Source organism: Stegodyphus dumicola, chromosome 7, assembly GCF_044657685.1.
Source record: "Stegodyphus dumicola isolate Sdum_Otavi_A_Nest chromosome 7, ASM4465768v1".
Taxonomy (NCBI): Eukaryota; Metazoa; Arthropoda; class Arachnida; order Araneae; family Eresidae; genus Stegodyphus; species Stegodyphus dumicola.
Genome location: NC_140774.1, coordinates 73049390 through 73067687, shown reverse-complemented (window position 1 = coordinate 73067687; position 18298 = coordinate 73049390). Strand labels below are relative to the sequence as shown.

The window sequence follows — 18298 nt, the reverse complement described above, 5'->3', positions numbered from 1 at the left end:
TGTACTGATGCGGTCATTTCACATCGTAAAACTAAAGGCAGCTACAAAATCGTATGCTTATATCCCTCCGGAGTTTGCGTGACGAGAGCTCAAGAGAGAATGCTTGGCGTTCTCTCTTGGGTCACTTGCAATAATAACTGGAGTGCAGCAAAATCTCTCATAACCGACAATATTAAAATAAAAGTCCTTCGAAAGCCTAATCCAAAATTTAGAGCCTATGAGATAAAAAAAAGTATGTAAGGTGAACAAGCTGAAAACTTTAAATGTTAAAATATTTGTGTTGTGTTTCTGCTGCTCAACCTAACAAGCCTTATGCAAAAAGGGAATCAAGGAGTTATCCAGAATACTGAGATGAACTACCATCCCTTTTTCTGTCCCCTTGTGTTGCCTTTGAAAGTAGTGTCCGTGATTTTCAGAAACAATTCACACTAAAGGAAAGATATGAAGAATATTATTTTACACATCACAGTTCATTTTACGTTCTAAGAACTTACTTAGAAATGAAGTTATTCCTGACCATGGAATTCCTCTCTGGTCAGTTCCAATTGCTTAGTTCAATGGAATTGGCCAAGGATTCGTCAAGTATATTTGTAAAACAAAGTGCGGAATAAGAAATGTCTTTGTACGAAAAAAGTAATGAAATTAATTCAAAATATCTCTCAACGTTCCATGTTGCAACAAATAGGATAATTTATAATTTCTTCTGTTTTATATGAAAAATTTTTTTACCTTAATAAGAAAGACATAAATTTTGTTTCGTAGAAATTTCATTTTTCTTTATGCATTTTGAATAAAATTTTTTAATGACACTCTTTTATTATTTTTTCAAAATAACATTTGTATTTTGGAGGAACAAACGTCATTTCAATAATAGCCTTATCATGACATGCGTTGGTGTATTACACAATGCCTAGCTAAAATATGTAATATTTCTCATATTTCATACTTTGCCAAAAGACGTCAAGCATTTTACAGAATGCCGGCGTTTCATACGTTTTCAATATAATAATAAAAATAAAGAATGTGTAAAAGATAAATTATAGTTTAAATTAGCAGCGTAAATTAATTTCCTTTCTCTATTCTAAAATCAGTCATCTCCCTTTCCACTGCGTCATTTCGAGACAATTCATGTCATATCACTCTTCCATAATTCTGATGATGTAAATGGAACCAAAACTCAATCAGTAAATAATAATTTTACAGCAGCATTAATTATCCAATCAAAATGCATTGAGAACCAAAACTAACTCACTCCCGAATTAAGATTTCATGCTGAACATAGTGCACTAGCTTTCCACTGTTCGGCCTAGCTGGACTGCAGTCAGCTGTTCTGTTCTTATTGCAAATCTACCAAAACTGTAAACATTTTGAAACAGACAAAATTAATGTGATAAGATATTTGCGGTCGCAACATGTTTACTGAAATAAAATGAAGATTTAATATATCTCGGCTGCTGTTGTCCTATTCATTGTGCATCGGCATTTCAGCATTCTACACCACAAAAATTCTTGCTGTTCATTACGGATTCATCCTTTTACGTTCTACACTATCAGTATTGCAAAGTTCGTTTTCATTACATCATTAGAAAGTTATTAGAAAATTGAGAGCAAACTTGGCAGTCGATGTAGATTTAATAAGAAGCATTCGTAACAAATTAAAATAATATTCCCTTTATTTTAGTTAACATTTGCGGCCACAGTAATCTTGATCCTGTACTAGAAGTTGTTACAGAACATAACATTTTCATTTTGAAATCTTTGCTGTAAGAAGAGAAGCAGCAAGCGGCACTCTAACTATACCGAAGACCAGAAGCAAAGTGCCATGTGTTCAGCGCGAAATCTTAATTCAGAGTGGTTATTTTTGATTTCAGTAACATTTTAATTCGATAGGTACCAAAGCTAAAAACTTATTTTGGGCTTATGTAAGTTATTTTCGTCAGAACGTTATGTAAAAGTCATATGGCATTGATTAATATAGAAATGATGCAGTCTAGAGAAATTTATTGTACGCAACTACTATACTTAGAATTGAAAGGGGAATATTTAAGTTAAAATGAAAATTTATGTTAGAATCGTGGTTTACAGATTTATCTTACACACACACACAAGCATATATATATGTAATAACAACAAATTCAGAAGTAATTGAAGAGCAGGAGGAGGAATTTGGATGGCGTATAAGTGTTGATCCATAATGACCAGAAAATTGGAGGAGAAGGCAGATTAAATCTTCAGTTTCATTTTCAGCAACATGTTGCGGCTACACACAAGTCGGCACATTAAATATGCCTGTTGCAAAAGGCTTAGATTTTTGATAACTTTGTAGCAAGAAAGCAGCAGCACACAGATAGCAGTCTAGCTAAGCCAAAGCATGGAAAGCAAATGCGTTATGTTCAGGACGAAATCTTAAGTCAAACTGAGTTAGTTTTGATTCTCAAAGCATTTTGATTGGATAGTTAATATTGCTGTAAAATTATTATTAGCTGCTTGAGTTTTAGTTCAATTTACATCAGCAGAATTACGTAAGACTCATATAAAGTTACTATTTTTTAAATAGAGAAAGGAAATTTACGTTGCTAATTTAATCTTTTATATATTCTTTATTTTTCTTACATATTTATATATATGTGAGTGTGTGTGTGTGTGTGTGTGTGTGTTTATGTAACTAAATATAAGGCCACAATATAGGAAATTCTTGTCTGGTTTTAGAAAGCTTTTTCGTATTACAGTTGTGTTCACGCGATAGAAGCAATAGACACGGCAGAAAGGTTGATAGTCTGATTAAGTAGAAAGTGATTGGAGCAGGTGAGATGCAAAGAAAATATGCTCAAAACATTAATATGTTTTATGCCAACTATTCTGAATTAAAAGAAAATTCATGCTTAGCAACTGCTAATAATTGCAATTTGTATAACAAACACAGATATAAATTAAAAAAATAATTTGCTTTTATGTAAACATACATATTAACTAACAGGGAATCATTTAAAGAAAAGCTGAATAGGCATTTTCATTAAACATGTAAACCAACCTGAAGGAAAAAATACATTCATAATGTTCTAAATTTCGGTGACTAATTTTTGTATTTATGGATATATTTATATTTATCTATATAAATATTTCGATTTGAGAGGTTTTTCTTTTCTTTTTTCTTATCCTTTCTTTTTTTCTGAATCCTGTAGAATCAGCAGTATCCTCCTCCTCTCTCAAAAATAAGTATTTTACTTCCCGTCTTAATTAAATATGGAACCATATTTTTCAGTAACAGAGGGAGATAATAATGAAGTTACAGTAATTAGAGCATTCGGATTACTTTAATTATCTTGCTATCCGTGCTGACATCACTGGCGCTGAAGGAATTAGGTTTTCCGAACAGAATTTGTTCACATGGAGAACAGGCAAAGAGATTCAAATTCCTTTGCTTTAGCGATGTCCTCCGAACTCGGATATGCCCTACGTATTCAGTACATTAAGTAAAGCTGAAGGAAGTTTAGTTCACCATCGAGATTAATGCCATGGCGCTTAATGTAGAGTAGGAAGAAGCAGACACTGTTGCCTATGTTTTCTTTTTCTGTGTCCTATTGAAACGCTTGAAAAATGGACCAAATAAATTAAAACTAATCTTCCTACCCCATTTGGAAAGGTTAAAAAGTTTTCAATAACTAGAAAGGATTTCAAATATAAAACAGAAAGCATGTTAAACAGTAGAAAAATTGAATGCAGTTACCCGGAAAGTAAGCAAGATGTACTGGTTTTAGAGGCAAAAGGAGGGCAATGCTAATTACAAAATGAAATGTGCGATTTTTTATATTAACGTATGTGTTAAAGGAAAGTGTTTATTTGTAGTCACAATATTCTAAAAATATGGGAGAAAGATTCCGTCATATGGGATTAGTTTTAATAGAAATCAAGAAATAATTAAAGATAAAAAATACATTTAGTTTTCAGATAATAGGAAACTTAAAATCGCATGTACATTTAAGGAGTTAAAAGTTTGCATATGTATTTCTATTTTGCCTACTGATCTTTCATAGATAGGTTACATTTTCTTCATATAATGTAAAAAATAGCAAGGAAAGTGTTAGTAGTTCGAAAATTAAATTTAAGTATCGTATATTCAAAGTCTCGAATCTCATAAACCATGCGAGAAAGAACAGATTAGAAAACTGAAATCTTTGCGCAATTTTTGTTACTCGAAGATTTTGAATCCTAAATTAACAAGTGTTAAATGTTTGAATACAAGACATTAAAAAAATAAATAGTTTTATTCACATTCAGTAAAATAGATTTTATGATAAAGAACGAACATTTTTGCAATTTCAATGGACCTGAGCGCCCACTATAAAATGATATGTTGATGTAGGTCTTAATTTTCTGAAAACCAAATCCATTTTATTGTTAATCTCTTGAAGTAACCCTTTACATTTGCTTTAAGAAAATCATGTGAAAATGTAAAAGTTCTGAACTGTTACTCAAACTGTCCACCTTCAATAATATTGTGGAGGACATTTTTATCTTGAGATTTCTAAATGCTTCTATGCTTTCAAATGGAATAAATAATTTTATTTGACAAGTTATTTATATCCCTAGGTTATGAACTCCGCTTTTATTTCAAGACTCATCAGCCAGGTTTTAAATACATTTCGAAACAATTTTAAAGTTAAATTTTTCTAATTCAATATAAATTTTTTAATCCCAGCTTAATACATAGAAGCCATTTCAGATATTCCATGATAAAAGTTTTATACGTTTAAAGCAGAAATTAAGACACTGCTAGCATTAAAATTTTTGCATCATAAAAGCGGCTTGCAACATATGGGAAATTTGCATGAACGGTACTAAATGCTGGCATATGCAAATGATTAACGCGCATACACATCTGGCTCACAAAAATATACTTTCGGACGCTTTGAATTTTTTGCATTCTTTAATTAATATAAAAACTAAAATAAAGGTTTTTTTATTTTGATTATATATAAATTCAACATTTTCTATAGTAAATATACATTTTCGAAACGATGAAAATTAAATTCGGAAATCAATATCTTTTTTTTAATGAAGAAAAATATTCTCACAAAAGTAATCGGACACTTTTAATAACAGCAAAAAATGACAAAATATTACATTGATTTCGTTTCTTTATATCTTATGGTGTTACCTCTACACTTGATCACGTCATTTAATCTTTTGGACATTGACAAGTGTTTTATTGTTGTTATTTTTGAACTTATGTTATGCCACTCCTCTTGAATTACTGTTTTCAGTTGCTGCCGCAAAGATATGCTCTGTTTTCCAATTTTCGATTCTAGTCCCTGCCAAATATGTTCAATTATGATCTGGCGATTGAGGTAGTGCCTTAATTACGTCTGGACACTTAAATAATAGCCAGAGTCTAACATTGCGCGTAGTATGCTTTAGATCATCGTCCTGGCAGAATTAAAAACCATTTTGTATGTTGAGTTTTGGGCTGACGATGCTAAATTTCGCTTCAAGATGTCAAGGTACTTATACTGATCCATAATCCCATCTATAAACTCAATATTTACCAACACCGGAAATATTGCCCTACATCCCCATATCATAACTCCTCCTCTGCCGTGTTTAACACTTGGTACTAAGATTTGCTTCTGAAACTCTTCTTTGGGTTTTCTCCACACCAGCACTCGTCCATTTGAGCCGGAGATGTTAAATTTGCTTTCATCAGCAAACAACACTTTTTTCCAGTAGTTGAGTGTCTTTTGTTTCGTCGATTTTGGGAAAGCGAGTTGAAGTTTTCGTTTTTTTTTTTTTTTTACTGATATAAAATTTTCTTCTTGCCATTGATATCCTGCAGATCGCATTACTCTTCCTACACTTTGGATTTACATTTATTCCATATAATTCACGAAGTTCCTCAACAAGTTTAGGAGCATTTGTTCTTGAATTCCTTTTAATAGTGCTTCGTTCTATCAGAAAACTTAGATGGTCTTCCAGATCTTCTTTTGTATTGAATGCGATTCTGTTTCTTATACCGCTTAATAATATCACAAACTATAGAATTACTTAATTTAAGTTAAGTAGACATTTTTCTTTAGTGGGTTTCTCTTTCTTTTGATGCAAATCAATAACTAATCTGCGGGTTTCTAGCAATGTTTCCTATCGTGACCGCACCATTGTAAGAAAACATTAAAATAACGAATATTTTTTAAAACAAAAGTTCAAATTACAAAATCAAAGGATTTTTAGATTTTACCTAGCTACTTTATCCAAACTAATTCCATAAAATTTCTTTATTTATTGCAGACAATTTTAATTAGAAATTATGAAAATGTCCAATTAATTTTGTGGTATCTTTTTTTTTCATTTCAGCCTAAAACGTTATTTTTAAATTTATTATTTAATTTTTTTCAAATTTATTTAATATAAAGAGAGGGCTAAGAAAATATGTATTCAAAGAGAAATTACTTTGTATTATTTTATCTCTATCTTCCTATTACTTAAAAAAAATTATAGTGGCCGATAATTTTTATGAAACATTGTATAATGTGTATAAATGGGAAGACTGTGCAAGCGAATTTCTCATTTGGAAATCGTATGCGAACATTGATTGTTTGCGTATTGGTCGTGTTATGCCTTGTGTAAGAAAGAGAAACTCCTACCAGCACGTGTCGGAATTCGAGTGTGGCAGCATTGTGACTTATCTAAATTGCGGTATATTGTTTCACGACACTGCTGCTGGTATTTTTCTCATCACATGACTTTCAGGCGAAAATGTAATCGATGGGTCCAGGAGAGCCATACTGAAGGTCATGCAGGCTCCAGAGAGCTAACGCCGAAGCGGATAGACATATTGTCCTTTTGCTCTTAGGGGATTGTACAGCCACGTGACATCCTTTAAGTCATATCTTGGCGGGTGTACAGGACGGCAAGTCTCTGCACGGAAAGTGTTGCGACGTCTGCAGCACCGCGGATTGTCAGCACGGCAACCACTGTTGCGGCTTTTATGCTGCAGCAGACATAGACGCGCCGACAGTGGTGCGACGAGCGATGACAAACAAAGAAGTGGCAGCATGTTTGTCTTTTCAGATAAATCCCGAATCTGCATAAAACATCATAAGGGACATATCCTTTTGTGGAGTCTCCGAGGAGAATGAAGGTTGCTAGCTTACGTTCGTTATCGTCATATTGGCCCAGCTGGAGTTGAGTGCCATTAGGTACATATCTCGGTCACTTCTTGTCCGCGTCACGGTCACCTTTTCATCTCTTTAAAATGTCTCATGTAAACAAGCTGTGGAATGAAGGATAGGTTTTTGTGCTTTTCGAAGAAAAATATTCCTGTTCCATAATAAAAAAAGTGGAGAAATGCAGGGTATTCAAATTTGCAAGTGCAAAATGAGCAATATTTTTAATCGAAAAGGAAAAAACTGTCAATCATTATTTCTAAATGGAAAGAAGATTCCAAACGGTTACCCAAAAGGATGCCGTACTGTTTCTAATGCTTCTAGCGAAAGTTCCACCAATGCAGAAATTAATGTAAAATCTTAAAATGTATACTATAGCAACAATAAATAAAATAATAAAACAAAATTTACAATTTTAAAAAGTTAAAAACATAATGTTCACCAGCTTTTGCCGAGGCATGGAGCTGAATGCAGAATTAATTTGCAGAATTCTGTATGAAAAATATATAGCTGGAGATGAATGGGAATACATGCGAACCCTTAGCATAGAAAAAAATGTAAAAACTTGGTTGCGTCAATGCAAAGAAAGTTTCAGTATGGGGTTTACGATTGTCGCAGGGCTTTTCTGCGGTGGTAAATTAAAAATAAGATGAGTGGGGGGAATGTTAAAATCAACTCAATGTTCTCTCAAGAGAAAGTTTTGCAACCGATATTTACAGAAGAAATTCCATTTCTTTGTCCCAATAACTTTCAAAGAGAGAACTTCATCAAGACAAATCAACAAATCATCCTTCGAAAAGTATCACTGCATTCCTTGAACAAAAAAGACTGATACAGTTATTGCGTAACTATAACCTTCCTGAAGTCCCCTGAAATTTTATCTATGGACTATTTCCCCTTTGGTCTCTTGAAACAAGCTCCTTCTAATCGCAAATCACCACGAATAAGGGACTGTGGAAGGTAGTGGCTGAGAAATCAATAACTTTAGATATTTCACGAAAAGCCATTCTATCATAAAAATTACAATGCGGACCTAGAGTGCAGAAAAAAGGCTATCAGACCGACCATCATTATTCTTTATATTTTAAACATTAATTAAACGCTCCGAAATTTTTCTAAAATTGTGTAAAGAACCTCTGTATTTAGAAAAATTTTTTTATTTTCTTTAACTGCATGATTATTATCAGAGACTGTTAATAAATATATTTCTTCTTTAATTTAATTTAGGAATCTCAGATTACAAATTTTCCCCTCTTAGTTTAAAGAATGTAGTAAACACATAAATAAATAGAAGGCTTAGAGCATTTTGAGCTGAATTTTCCCTTTGTTTTGAGATTTTTAATGTTATTGAAAAAACACAAGATAAAACAAGATGAGAGGTTTAAATGTTATTTAATTTCATTCTAAAACAAATAACGAAATACATGTTTGTTACTTTTATAAACGAAATGACTTCGAAAGCGACAGCTTTTGTATAAAAAAATAATGCAATACGCATTGAGGTTCAATATCTTTGGAAGGTGAAAATGTATTTCCAGACTTTTTGATCGCAAATAATTGCAAAATTGCACAATTCCTGATCATTAAATCAGAATTCCACATGCAAATAAATTAAACTCTTAATGAACTGAAGTTATTTTGTCGTGTGAAAGCTTTGTATCTTCTTGTTACTAAGCAACTGTTTACTGAACTTCTTATCATTTTGGATTTTGGGCTTTAGATAGTTTAATTTAATTATCTTTATTAATTTTTCAAACGGTAAAATTTAAAAATAGCACTATGAGTCTGTACGTTTTTATTACTTATATTTTCAAAATTTGTGTTCTATGTTTTCTCATTTTTTTTTTTTTTACATTTAATTTTTAGAAGTTATTTGTAACTGCAAAGAGTGCTCATGTTATGTAATGCATGTAGATGGGGAAAACTTTGATTGCGAAAATAATAAACAATTTATGTTATTCACTGCTTTTAGTTTACCGAAAAGTTTGCATTCTTCAGAAAGTGAATATATACTTAGTGTTTTCCTGGATATTTTTCTGAAAACATTACTGCGCATTGGCTTCCAAAAGTTTAAAGTTCAACCGAAAACTAGAAATTCTGGAAAGGTGCGGTTCTCTTAGTTATATTTAAATGGTTGAAAGTCGCTGCGGATGCAGATGGCAATACACAAATATCATATGTTACAGCAAATTTACGACTTTACTGTCCGAGTATATGTTTATAACTTTGGTGGGAAAATGTTTGATGATGTTCTGTTTTATATGGCTAAAGGAAAGAGAATGGTAGATAATGAGCGCTGGCAAGCTGTCACACGCATTAAAGCAAGGCAATCAAAAATGCTGCTCTTTTCTTCCTTTCGCGTTAATCATCCGGTAAATTCTCGAATGCGAAAACGATACTAAACCACTCAAACAATTATCAGGAGGTATGTACCCGGTTGACCAATAATTACCACACCTTTTGAAGATGGGTGTATTGCTATAGTAGCCAAAGAAAATCGATAAAACAGTAGTCCGGAGAATATACCCGGTCAACCATGGATTACCACACCATCTGGGGATGGGTATATTGCTAGAGTAGCCAGAGGAAATCGAAAAGTGACCTTCACAGCTGTTACATCCAAGGTTGCAACATCACGTGGCCCTTCAATATCTGCTAGTACAGTGCGGTGAAGTCTTCACGTGAAGGGGGCACTCTACGCCCCAGTACTAAGTGTATGTAATACCCTAACTGTCCAATCCAGAGAGGCAAGATTAAAGTGGTGTCGCCAACATCTCAATTGGACTGGTGCAAATTTCTACTCACAGACGAGTCCAGATTTTCCCTAGAATCCGACAATAAGCGTTTAAGGATCTGAAAGAAACAAGATACTTGGAATTAAGCCTAGAACGTCATCGAATATTACACATTTCATGGTGAGGGTGGGCGTTTTAATTTGATATTGCATTCAGCTTTTTATCTTTAAAGACGGTTCTGTGAGGTCTGAGCGGTATCGAATGAAGTCCTACGCCCTAATTTTCTCCTTACGAATGAGAATGCCTTTCTCCATCGAGCCAACGTCGTGAACTTGTACGTGGAGAATGAAGGTTTTCTCATATGGAATGGTCGCAGTATTCTTCAGAAGTTAAAACTCTAAAAATATTTTCGATGCCATCAGGGGCGCTTGCTGTCTCTGAATATTTACCTTCACCAGCCAATCTCAGACAATTGGAAAGTGCCCTAATGGAAAAATAGCCATCTATGATGGCTGTAAGCTATGTGACCATCCCGGACCTTCAAGCAACCTTCACAGAGACTGCCGATTCAGTGACGTCACAGGACAGGACAGGAACAAGTAGGGGACCTGATTACGGTAAACATAGGACTGTGACGTCACTGAATCGGCAGCATGAACCTTATAAGAAATAGACTAACCCAAACGGGTTTGCTCCCTTGTCTGAGGCGTTGCCGGCTGTCACCTTGATCACATCCGGAGGAGTAGGGAAGACTTGCAAAAATTTACCATTGGTTGTCTATTGCAGCGTGTATAATTGTCAAGAAAAAGCTGGTTGTAACGTCTCATTTCACAAATTAGAATTTCTCCATATTTTTATTTTTGAAATATATTTGAGATTTGCAAGGATATAAATATATTTGAGATTGATTTTTAAAAATTTAGTATATTTATCAAGCATAATTAACGTTTCAAATAATTATAAAGCATGCATTCAGGACTGGATTTTTTTTTTTTTTTTTTTTTTTTTTTTTTTTTTTTTTTTTTTTAAGCTTTTCCTATGCTGTAAGGAAATTTATAACTACTACTTTTAGAAAATAATATTTTAAATCTGAACTAATAGAAAATTTCAAACAAGCAGTTTTATCTTGCAATTTTTATGCTTTTTATTGGTGTAAATAAGTAAAAAATACTAAAATATTTAAAAACGAATTTTTGAAAGTTTTGTTTAAAATTCTAAATTGTGCTGCGTTTTTAAAATTATAGATGAGTATTATAGCACAATTTCTATAAAGGAATTTTATTTCAATTATATTTCATAATACATCAGAGTGGTAGACTTTTGACTCCTTAAAAATTTTTATACATTTAATTCTAATATTAAAATTGTATTTAACCGTAATAATTAATTTTGCTTGTATTTTATAGTGATTATTTTTTTATTTATTTTTAGTTCTGTATAAGATTTTTTTTATTTACTGTTAATTTAATTTATTAGCCCAAAGGGGCGGTAGCCTATAAAGACTGTTAGTTTCGAAGCGGCATTTTGCGCTGTTTTACTATAAATGTCCGTGTTTCCTTGCAAATTGTTGTTACCAAATATTATCGCCCTGTATTATATGTAAAGAAATTAAATAATGAAGAATCTGCATGAATACATGTATGTTTCTCGCACTGTGACAGTATCTAGAGCCATCAAATTTTTAATAATGTAATCCTCCACCCGAACATAGGCATCTAAACTGCCGAATTTCGGATTTGTTTTAATCTATTTCATATTTTGTAAAACTTTAACGAATTTTTGATTAACAAACTCAACGACTTCAGATCTAGCACTGTACAGAAAATAACAGTTTTATCTCCAGTGCGGAAATTCTAAAGATAAGCTGTTTTCAAATGTATGTGGTTTACGGGCGAAGAACATGATTTTCAATAAATATAGGTAACACACAAAACTTTAAAAAAAAAAGAGAGCTTCTAGATTTTATTTTATCTTTTTTTTTTTTTTTTCTTCTTCATTACACTCAGAAAATTTTATGCTCCGAATTTTATCAATTATTAAAATAACTAATCCACTTTAATGTTAATAATTTAATGATCATATAATCAAATAAATATGATCGTTTTGTAATGTTATTATAGTTTAGAAAATCACTGCCTGAAAATGTTCATTAAATTTTAAAAAAATTATCAGATCTTGTTTAATTTTACCTTATTTATTTCAAAGCATCGCGTACTATCAACCTTATTTAATTTTACTTTATTTTTACGCAAAATTAAGTTCATAAATTTTGTGCTTAGAGTTGTTACCGTTTTACCAAAGTAAAGATGTTTGTACAAGAATTACGCGTGAAAAAAAAAATGCGCGAAATGCAGTAAAAAGTGCTCTAATGAAATACATTTAAATCCTATTTGGAAAAAAACTGTGGCTTTTATAATGTCATCACTATACAATGTATCACATTTAATAATTAAAAAGAGTTATGTGATACAAATACCATAGGTTTCAGTGTTAAAGTAAACCAGATCGTCCCTACTCTTTCTTACCGACATGTCGGTGACGCGCGCCCCGCCCACTGGGTTAGTCCATCTCTTATAAGGTCCATGAACGGCAGTTTGTTTGAAGATCCGCGATGGTCACATAACTTATTAACGTAAGTTTTGTTTGTTTGGCTTTCAGCTTTAAGCATCAGTTTTTAAAGAACTAAATATGTCATCGACATATAATTTACGAAAATTGAATATTGTTTTTCTTTTGTCACACAATGCTTGTTTTCGTTGAAACGCAAATACACTTGCTTTTTACGTATGCAGTTTGATGTTACTCAAAGCTTTACTTTTCTATTTTTGTTCACTTTGGATGAAACTTTTGCTGTTCCATTTTTGTTCGCGTAGTTAACTTTTGAAAGCTAGTGCATATGTCTACCTTGCCTAATTTGAAATGCGATGCTTTATTTTCAAGTGAACGTGAGCCTTGCAAGATGCATTCGAATGGTAGTTAGGATAAAACTATAACTTATTTTGACATCCTCCAACCAGAGCATGATAAATATAATTTCAGTAGAAACTTGAAAACAGACGATGTAACGTTTGTCTGTCGAGCGAAGCAATATTTTAAATTTCAGTTACTAGCCTATTTCGGTAACCAGTGTTTTCTACACGAATATTACCACCGTCATTAACTTCGAGTATGCCTAGAAATTGAAAAATAGATTTTGAACACTCTTTTGCGTAAAATTTTGCACTTGCATGCTTTGAAGACCGCCAATCACGGTTTTGTGTAAAATGCTAGCAAGTTATATGACTAGTTCTTTAAAAACTCAACTTAGTAAAACACACTTTAGGTTAAGTCAAATACTAAAAATGTCTCGCAGTTTAAATTATCCTCTATTTCATTAATGAAAAAAAGTATAACTTACAATTTATTTTAGTATGTTCAATGTAAATTATTTTCTAGTTTGTATATCTTTTATGTTCATTTATACTATTTCTTCATGAAATTAATGTTTACGTTTTCAGGAATGCAGTGTTATGGGTAGACAGACCTCTCGGTCTATGGATCGTTCAAGTAAGTAAACATTTCTTACGATTGATATTTATTTATTTATTTCGGCATCGAGTAACTTTGAATTTAGGACAGTTGAAATGTTACAGAAAAATGAACAACCAAAAGCAGTATAAAAAAGTTAATGCGTTTGCATTTGAAACTTTCTTTCCTTGGCTTTCGAAAGTGTAGTTGAGAAAATAGTTATTACCACTTATGAATGTCAAAGGAGCTACAGGCTTGATTTTAGCAACATATTTGGGTTCGAACTAACGAAGTAACACTCGAAAGCATCCTTTTACTTACTTAACTTAAACAATTTTATATAATAAATCTTACTTAATAGAACAACCTTCAAACTATCTTAATTACTCACTATGCTAAACATAACACAAAGAATTGGGTTAAGATCTATAATGAATTGGGTTAAGCTACGCAATGAATGATGAGTTGAGATTACTGAGCTCGTTACAATGATAACTTGAAATTTATATAGCAAAACGCAAACTGTAATCTTTTTTTAAGATTTTAAATATTTCCGATCATTTTATAACTATTTATTGTTTCAAGTTTATAATTAGGAATAATTAAATTTGTTTGAGAGACATATTCGTTTGAAAGGCATTTATCATATTCGGCGTATACATAAAAATTAATATAGTGTCCATTGTAAGACTAATCATTATTAAGACGTATTGAATCTTAAAATACTGAATATTTTCCCGGAAAATTTTCTCAGAAAGGAATGCAAATATGCTTTGCCTATCAGTATTCATTTTCAAGATTGGGGCACAACTGTGTTCTTAATAATAACTACAGCTGCAATGAAATTAAATTTGTAGTATCTTGTTGTTTACTCCTATGAAAAAACTTTAAACGATGCAAGAGGCAAAAATTTTTAAATTGGATATAAGGGGGAATTAATATGAGTAACGTTTAATTTGTTCCTAACAATTCAAATACTGTGATGAGTTTAAAAGTTTTTAAAAGCATGTCAAACTTAAGTCGAAGTTAAACGTCAAGTCATTCAAGTCGAAAACTGTTAAACTTCAAGACGAAGATCTGAAAGTGCTTAGATATGTCACGAATTCTGTGCCATTAAAAGAAGAGATATATCAAAACTTCATATTGATACTTTATAACAGCCTGTCCCTTGAAAAATAGCGTTAAGGTAAATTCAAAGCGAATCGTTATGAAATGGAGCTTCCCTAATGTTCGCCTAATGTTTGGATTATTGGAAGCTTTCTTTCCATTGCAATCCCCATATTTTAATTTTCACTGTCCAGGCACCAATAGAAGATCCTAATGCGCATCGAAATTCATCATTTTATTCTGACAATAAAAGCAAATTTACGATTTAGATAGCACTCTACAACTTTACGGTTCATTCTACCACTAAAATCGCGACAAAAATCACTTCTTTTTAAGAGGTATCCAAATACTTCAAATTATACATTGTTCTTTCCCGCGAAATATATCACATAAACTAATCATACTGTTATGAAATGTACAGGCGCGGTGAGATAGCTTTCCCGCAAAACAGGTTTAGGGTTGCCATAAAACAACGAGAGATGGCAGGCTTGCCACATTTGTTGACAAAAACTGGCGATATACCATGGACGAATGGAGAACCTTCTGGAACGAATTCTTAGCGGTTTAGCCCAGAATGTTCTCGAACGCAAGCCGAAAGCTGGATAAACCCTGCTGGTCCGCAGTCAGTGTGTGTGTCTCGTCTAGCGAGCTGATAGTCAGTCAGTGAGCGAGTGTCTCGAAGTCTTGCGCCGAGTTGGTCGTCGAGTGCATCGAAGAGTCTCTTAGTATATCGCGGTTAGTGCAACGTCGAGAGAGTGTGTTGAGCTCCGGGAACGACTGAACCGAAGAGTCGGGAGCTGTGTTCTGTGTGTCGTCGAGTGCATCGTGAGTTCTAGCGTGGAGAGTGTCGAGAGTACGCGGAGTTCCGAGAACGACCAAGCAGAGTCTGGAGCTGTACTCTAGTGCTTTGCAGTGAAGCTGTCTCCACCGTGATAGCCTGATAACCTGGAGGCTGTGTCGCTGATCGTGTCAGCGTGTTTATAGTAGTTCATCGACGACTGTAAAAACGTGTTTTGGAGCTGTCCTGACAATATTGGCTAATAAAGTGTGCTTCGATATTTCAGCAAGTGTCGTCGTTATTCACTCCAAATCTACACAAAAGCCGAAAGCTAAACACAAGCCGAAAGCTATATAAACCCTGCTGGTCCGCAGTCAGTCAGTGTGCTTCATCGAGAGGGCGGTGAGTGTGCCTCGTCTAGTTAGTATCGAGTTGGTGTCTCGTCTAGCGAGTCAATCTCTGCAGAGTCGATCGAGTTGACAGCCGGGCAGCGAGTGCCGAGTGGGTCGTCTAGTGCACCGAAAGAGTCTCCTAGTGTATCGCGGTTAGTGCATCGTCGAGAGAGCGTGTTGAGCTCCTGGAACGACTGAACCGAAGAGTCGGGAGCTGTGCTCTCTGTGTCGTCGAGTGCATCGTGAGTTCTAGCGTGGAGAGTGTCGAGAGTACGCGGAGTTCCGAGAACGACCAAGCAGAGTCTGGAGCTGTACTCTAGTGCTTTGCAGTGAAGCTGTTTCCACCGTAATAGCCTGATAACCTAGAGGGTGTGTCGCTGATCGTGTCAGGGTGTTTATTGTAGTTCATCGACGACTGTAAAAACGTGTTTCGGAGCTGTCCTGACAATATTGGCTAATAAAGTGTGCTTCGATATTTCATCAAGTGTCGTCGTTATTCACTCCAAATCTACACGAACACTTTACGAACATGAAGGAAGAAAATAACGTAACAACTGGTGTCAGAAGAAAAATACCATTAAGTTGAAAAGATCTTTGAGAATAAGTTTGCTGTAATTTCTTTTAATGCGTATCGCGCTTTTTTTTTTTCTTAATTTAGTTCTTAAGCAGCAGACAGAGTAAATTTTGTTTTATAAGATTCGAACTGTAGCCTTTGTATTTTAAAGGAAGGAGATGTTTAAAAATGTTAGTTGGTCAGTTATTACTTCATCTGCTTATCCGAAAAGATATTTCTACGACGAAAGTTTTTAATGCAGCTTTAAAACACGATCACGGTTCAAAATTATTTCTTTCGTAAAGATAAAAGTTGACTTTAAATATTTTAAGAAAACAATGTAAACTACACAAGCAGAGTTTTCTGTCAGAAATTAGGTGAATATAATTCACGTGAAGTTTGCAGATTAGGAAACACGAATACATTAATAATCTGAGGATTAAAATGTCTACTTTGTTTACAAAGAAAGGTATTCAGTTAGCTTATTATCTTGAGCAAATTAAAGTTATATTTTCATGTTGATATACAGTTGTCGTTGAACGAAGAACAACTAAATCTATCCTATTTTCTGCTAGTATGAAGCATGAAAATCATCATAAAGAGGATATAGGAATTTTATGTGCACTATGTTTGCAATTATATATTGAGAAATATATGTAATATACTTTTTAATACATAATTAGTGTGTAGTGTGATAGGTTATTACAGAAAATGAAATTTTCTGCTATCCAAGAACAACAGAATTTTGCATTGTAAGAGTATGTGAAAATTATTGGTTTTAATTTTTTAACAGTTATTTTAATTTTAAATTCCCTTCCCTATCAATTCTTGTTTCCACTTACAACTCCCTACCACAATGAGGTTTTAGAATCGCTTTGAATGCAAATGAGTTAGAAGAAGTATTTAAGGAAGGTTCAACTTACTTCGTGAGAGAGAACTAGGAATCCTGAGTAGCGTGTGTTTGCTTTCGGGGTAAGTCTGTGCAGAAGCTATTACGCTCGGCCGTATTATTAAGTGCCTTTTGATATTCGCTACTTTAAATTAAGAGCCAACTACGTTAGATACTTGTCATCGGCTTCGGCTAAGTCTGTCTTAGTTAGTTATAGTTTAGTTCTTATTTCGTATTGAGTTTAAACTCGGGTAGAGGCTTTGTTGTAAGCCCGAGAAAGGGGCCGACTGTTATCTTACTTTTAGAGAAATAAAGGGTAGTTTAACTCTTCTTAAGTCTATACATTTAGTTATTTGAACTCGGCGATAAGTCGCTAAACAGTTGACTAGGTTCTTTAATGTTCATTTTAGACAAAAAGAGTGAGGAATCGTACAATGGTATGCATCATTGAGTAAACTGATTACTTCTAAGATGACGAAATGTTTATTGATTTTACCGATTTTCCAGTTTTTTGAACGGTCACACATTGTTTCTTGATAGAGATATTCCAAGAAATTTCCTCTGAAACAAAAACAGTATAAGGTATTTCTCCCGCCTTGGTGGTGTAGTGGTTCTGCACGCTGGGCCGGTATACCAGAGGTCATTCTGTCAATCTGTATTGTTCGCAAATGTGATAATATAAAGACCCACATGCAAATTAATAATTTCTTAGACTTAAAGTTCAAGTGTTTTTTAAAGCATCAGGTGAAGATGCTTAAAAATGGTTCACGTTACTTATGTTAAGTCAAAATAAATCGTATAAAAATGAACTTTTTTTTAGGAAATTAATTCAAAATCATGATAAACTAATATTGCATGCATTTCTGTCGTTTAAGCATCGTAGCTCTAAGCGTTTCATCAGTGTTAATTTTAGACACGTCCCTACCATCACATAAAATGAAAGTGATGGAATCACATTAAAAGTATTTACTGAGGCCCCATTAAAAATTTCACTTGATAAACAGAGATCATTGCTGACGTACGTGATAGCTAGAAAGTACTGACTTAATTTCATTTCCCGTATTTCATAAATGTTAGCTTAAGAAGCTGAGAAAAAAAGGAAAGACATACCTTGTCTGTTTCTTTTTCGAGCCTCATTTCTAGGAAAATCTATTTCAGACAGATTTAATATAATTCA

General features: G+C 33.4%; 1 protein-coding gene across 4 annotated transcripts in view; it reads left to right on the top strand.

Annotated features, from left to right (window-relative positions):
* LOC118189638 (potassium channel subfamily T member 1-like) overlaps positions 1-18298 on the top strand; it is a 567007-nt gene that overhangs the window by 278461 nt on the left and 270248 nt on the right. For all 4 annotated transcript variants that reach the window (XM_085820454.1, XM_085820457.1, XM_085820455.1 and 1 more), the window contains one exon: positions 13393-13441. In XM_085820454.1, the coding sequence (XP_085676580.1) occupies positions 13393-13441 (49 nt within the window). The remainder of the gene's footprint in view (positions 1-13392; positions 13442-18298) is intronic.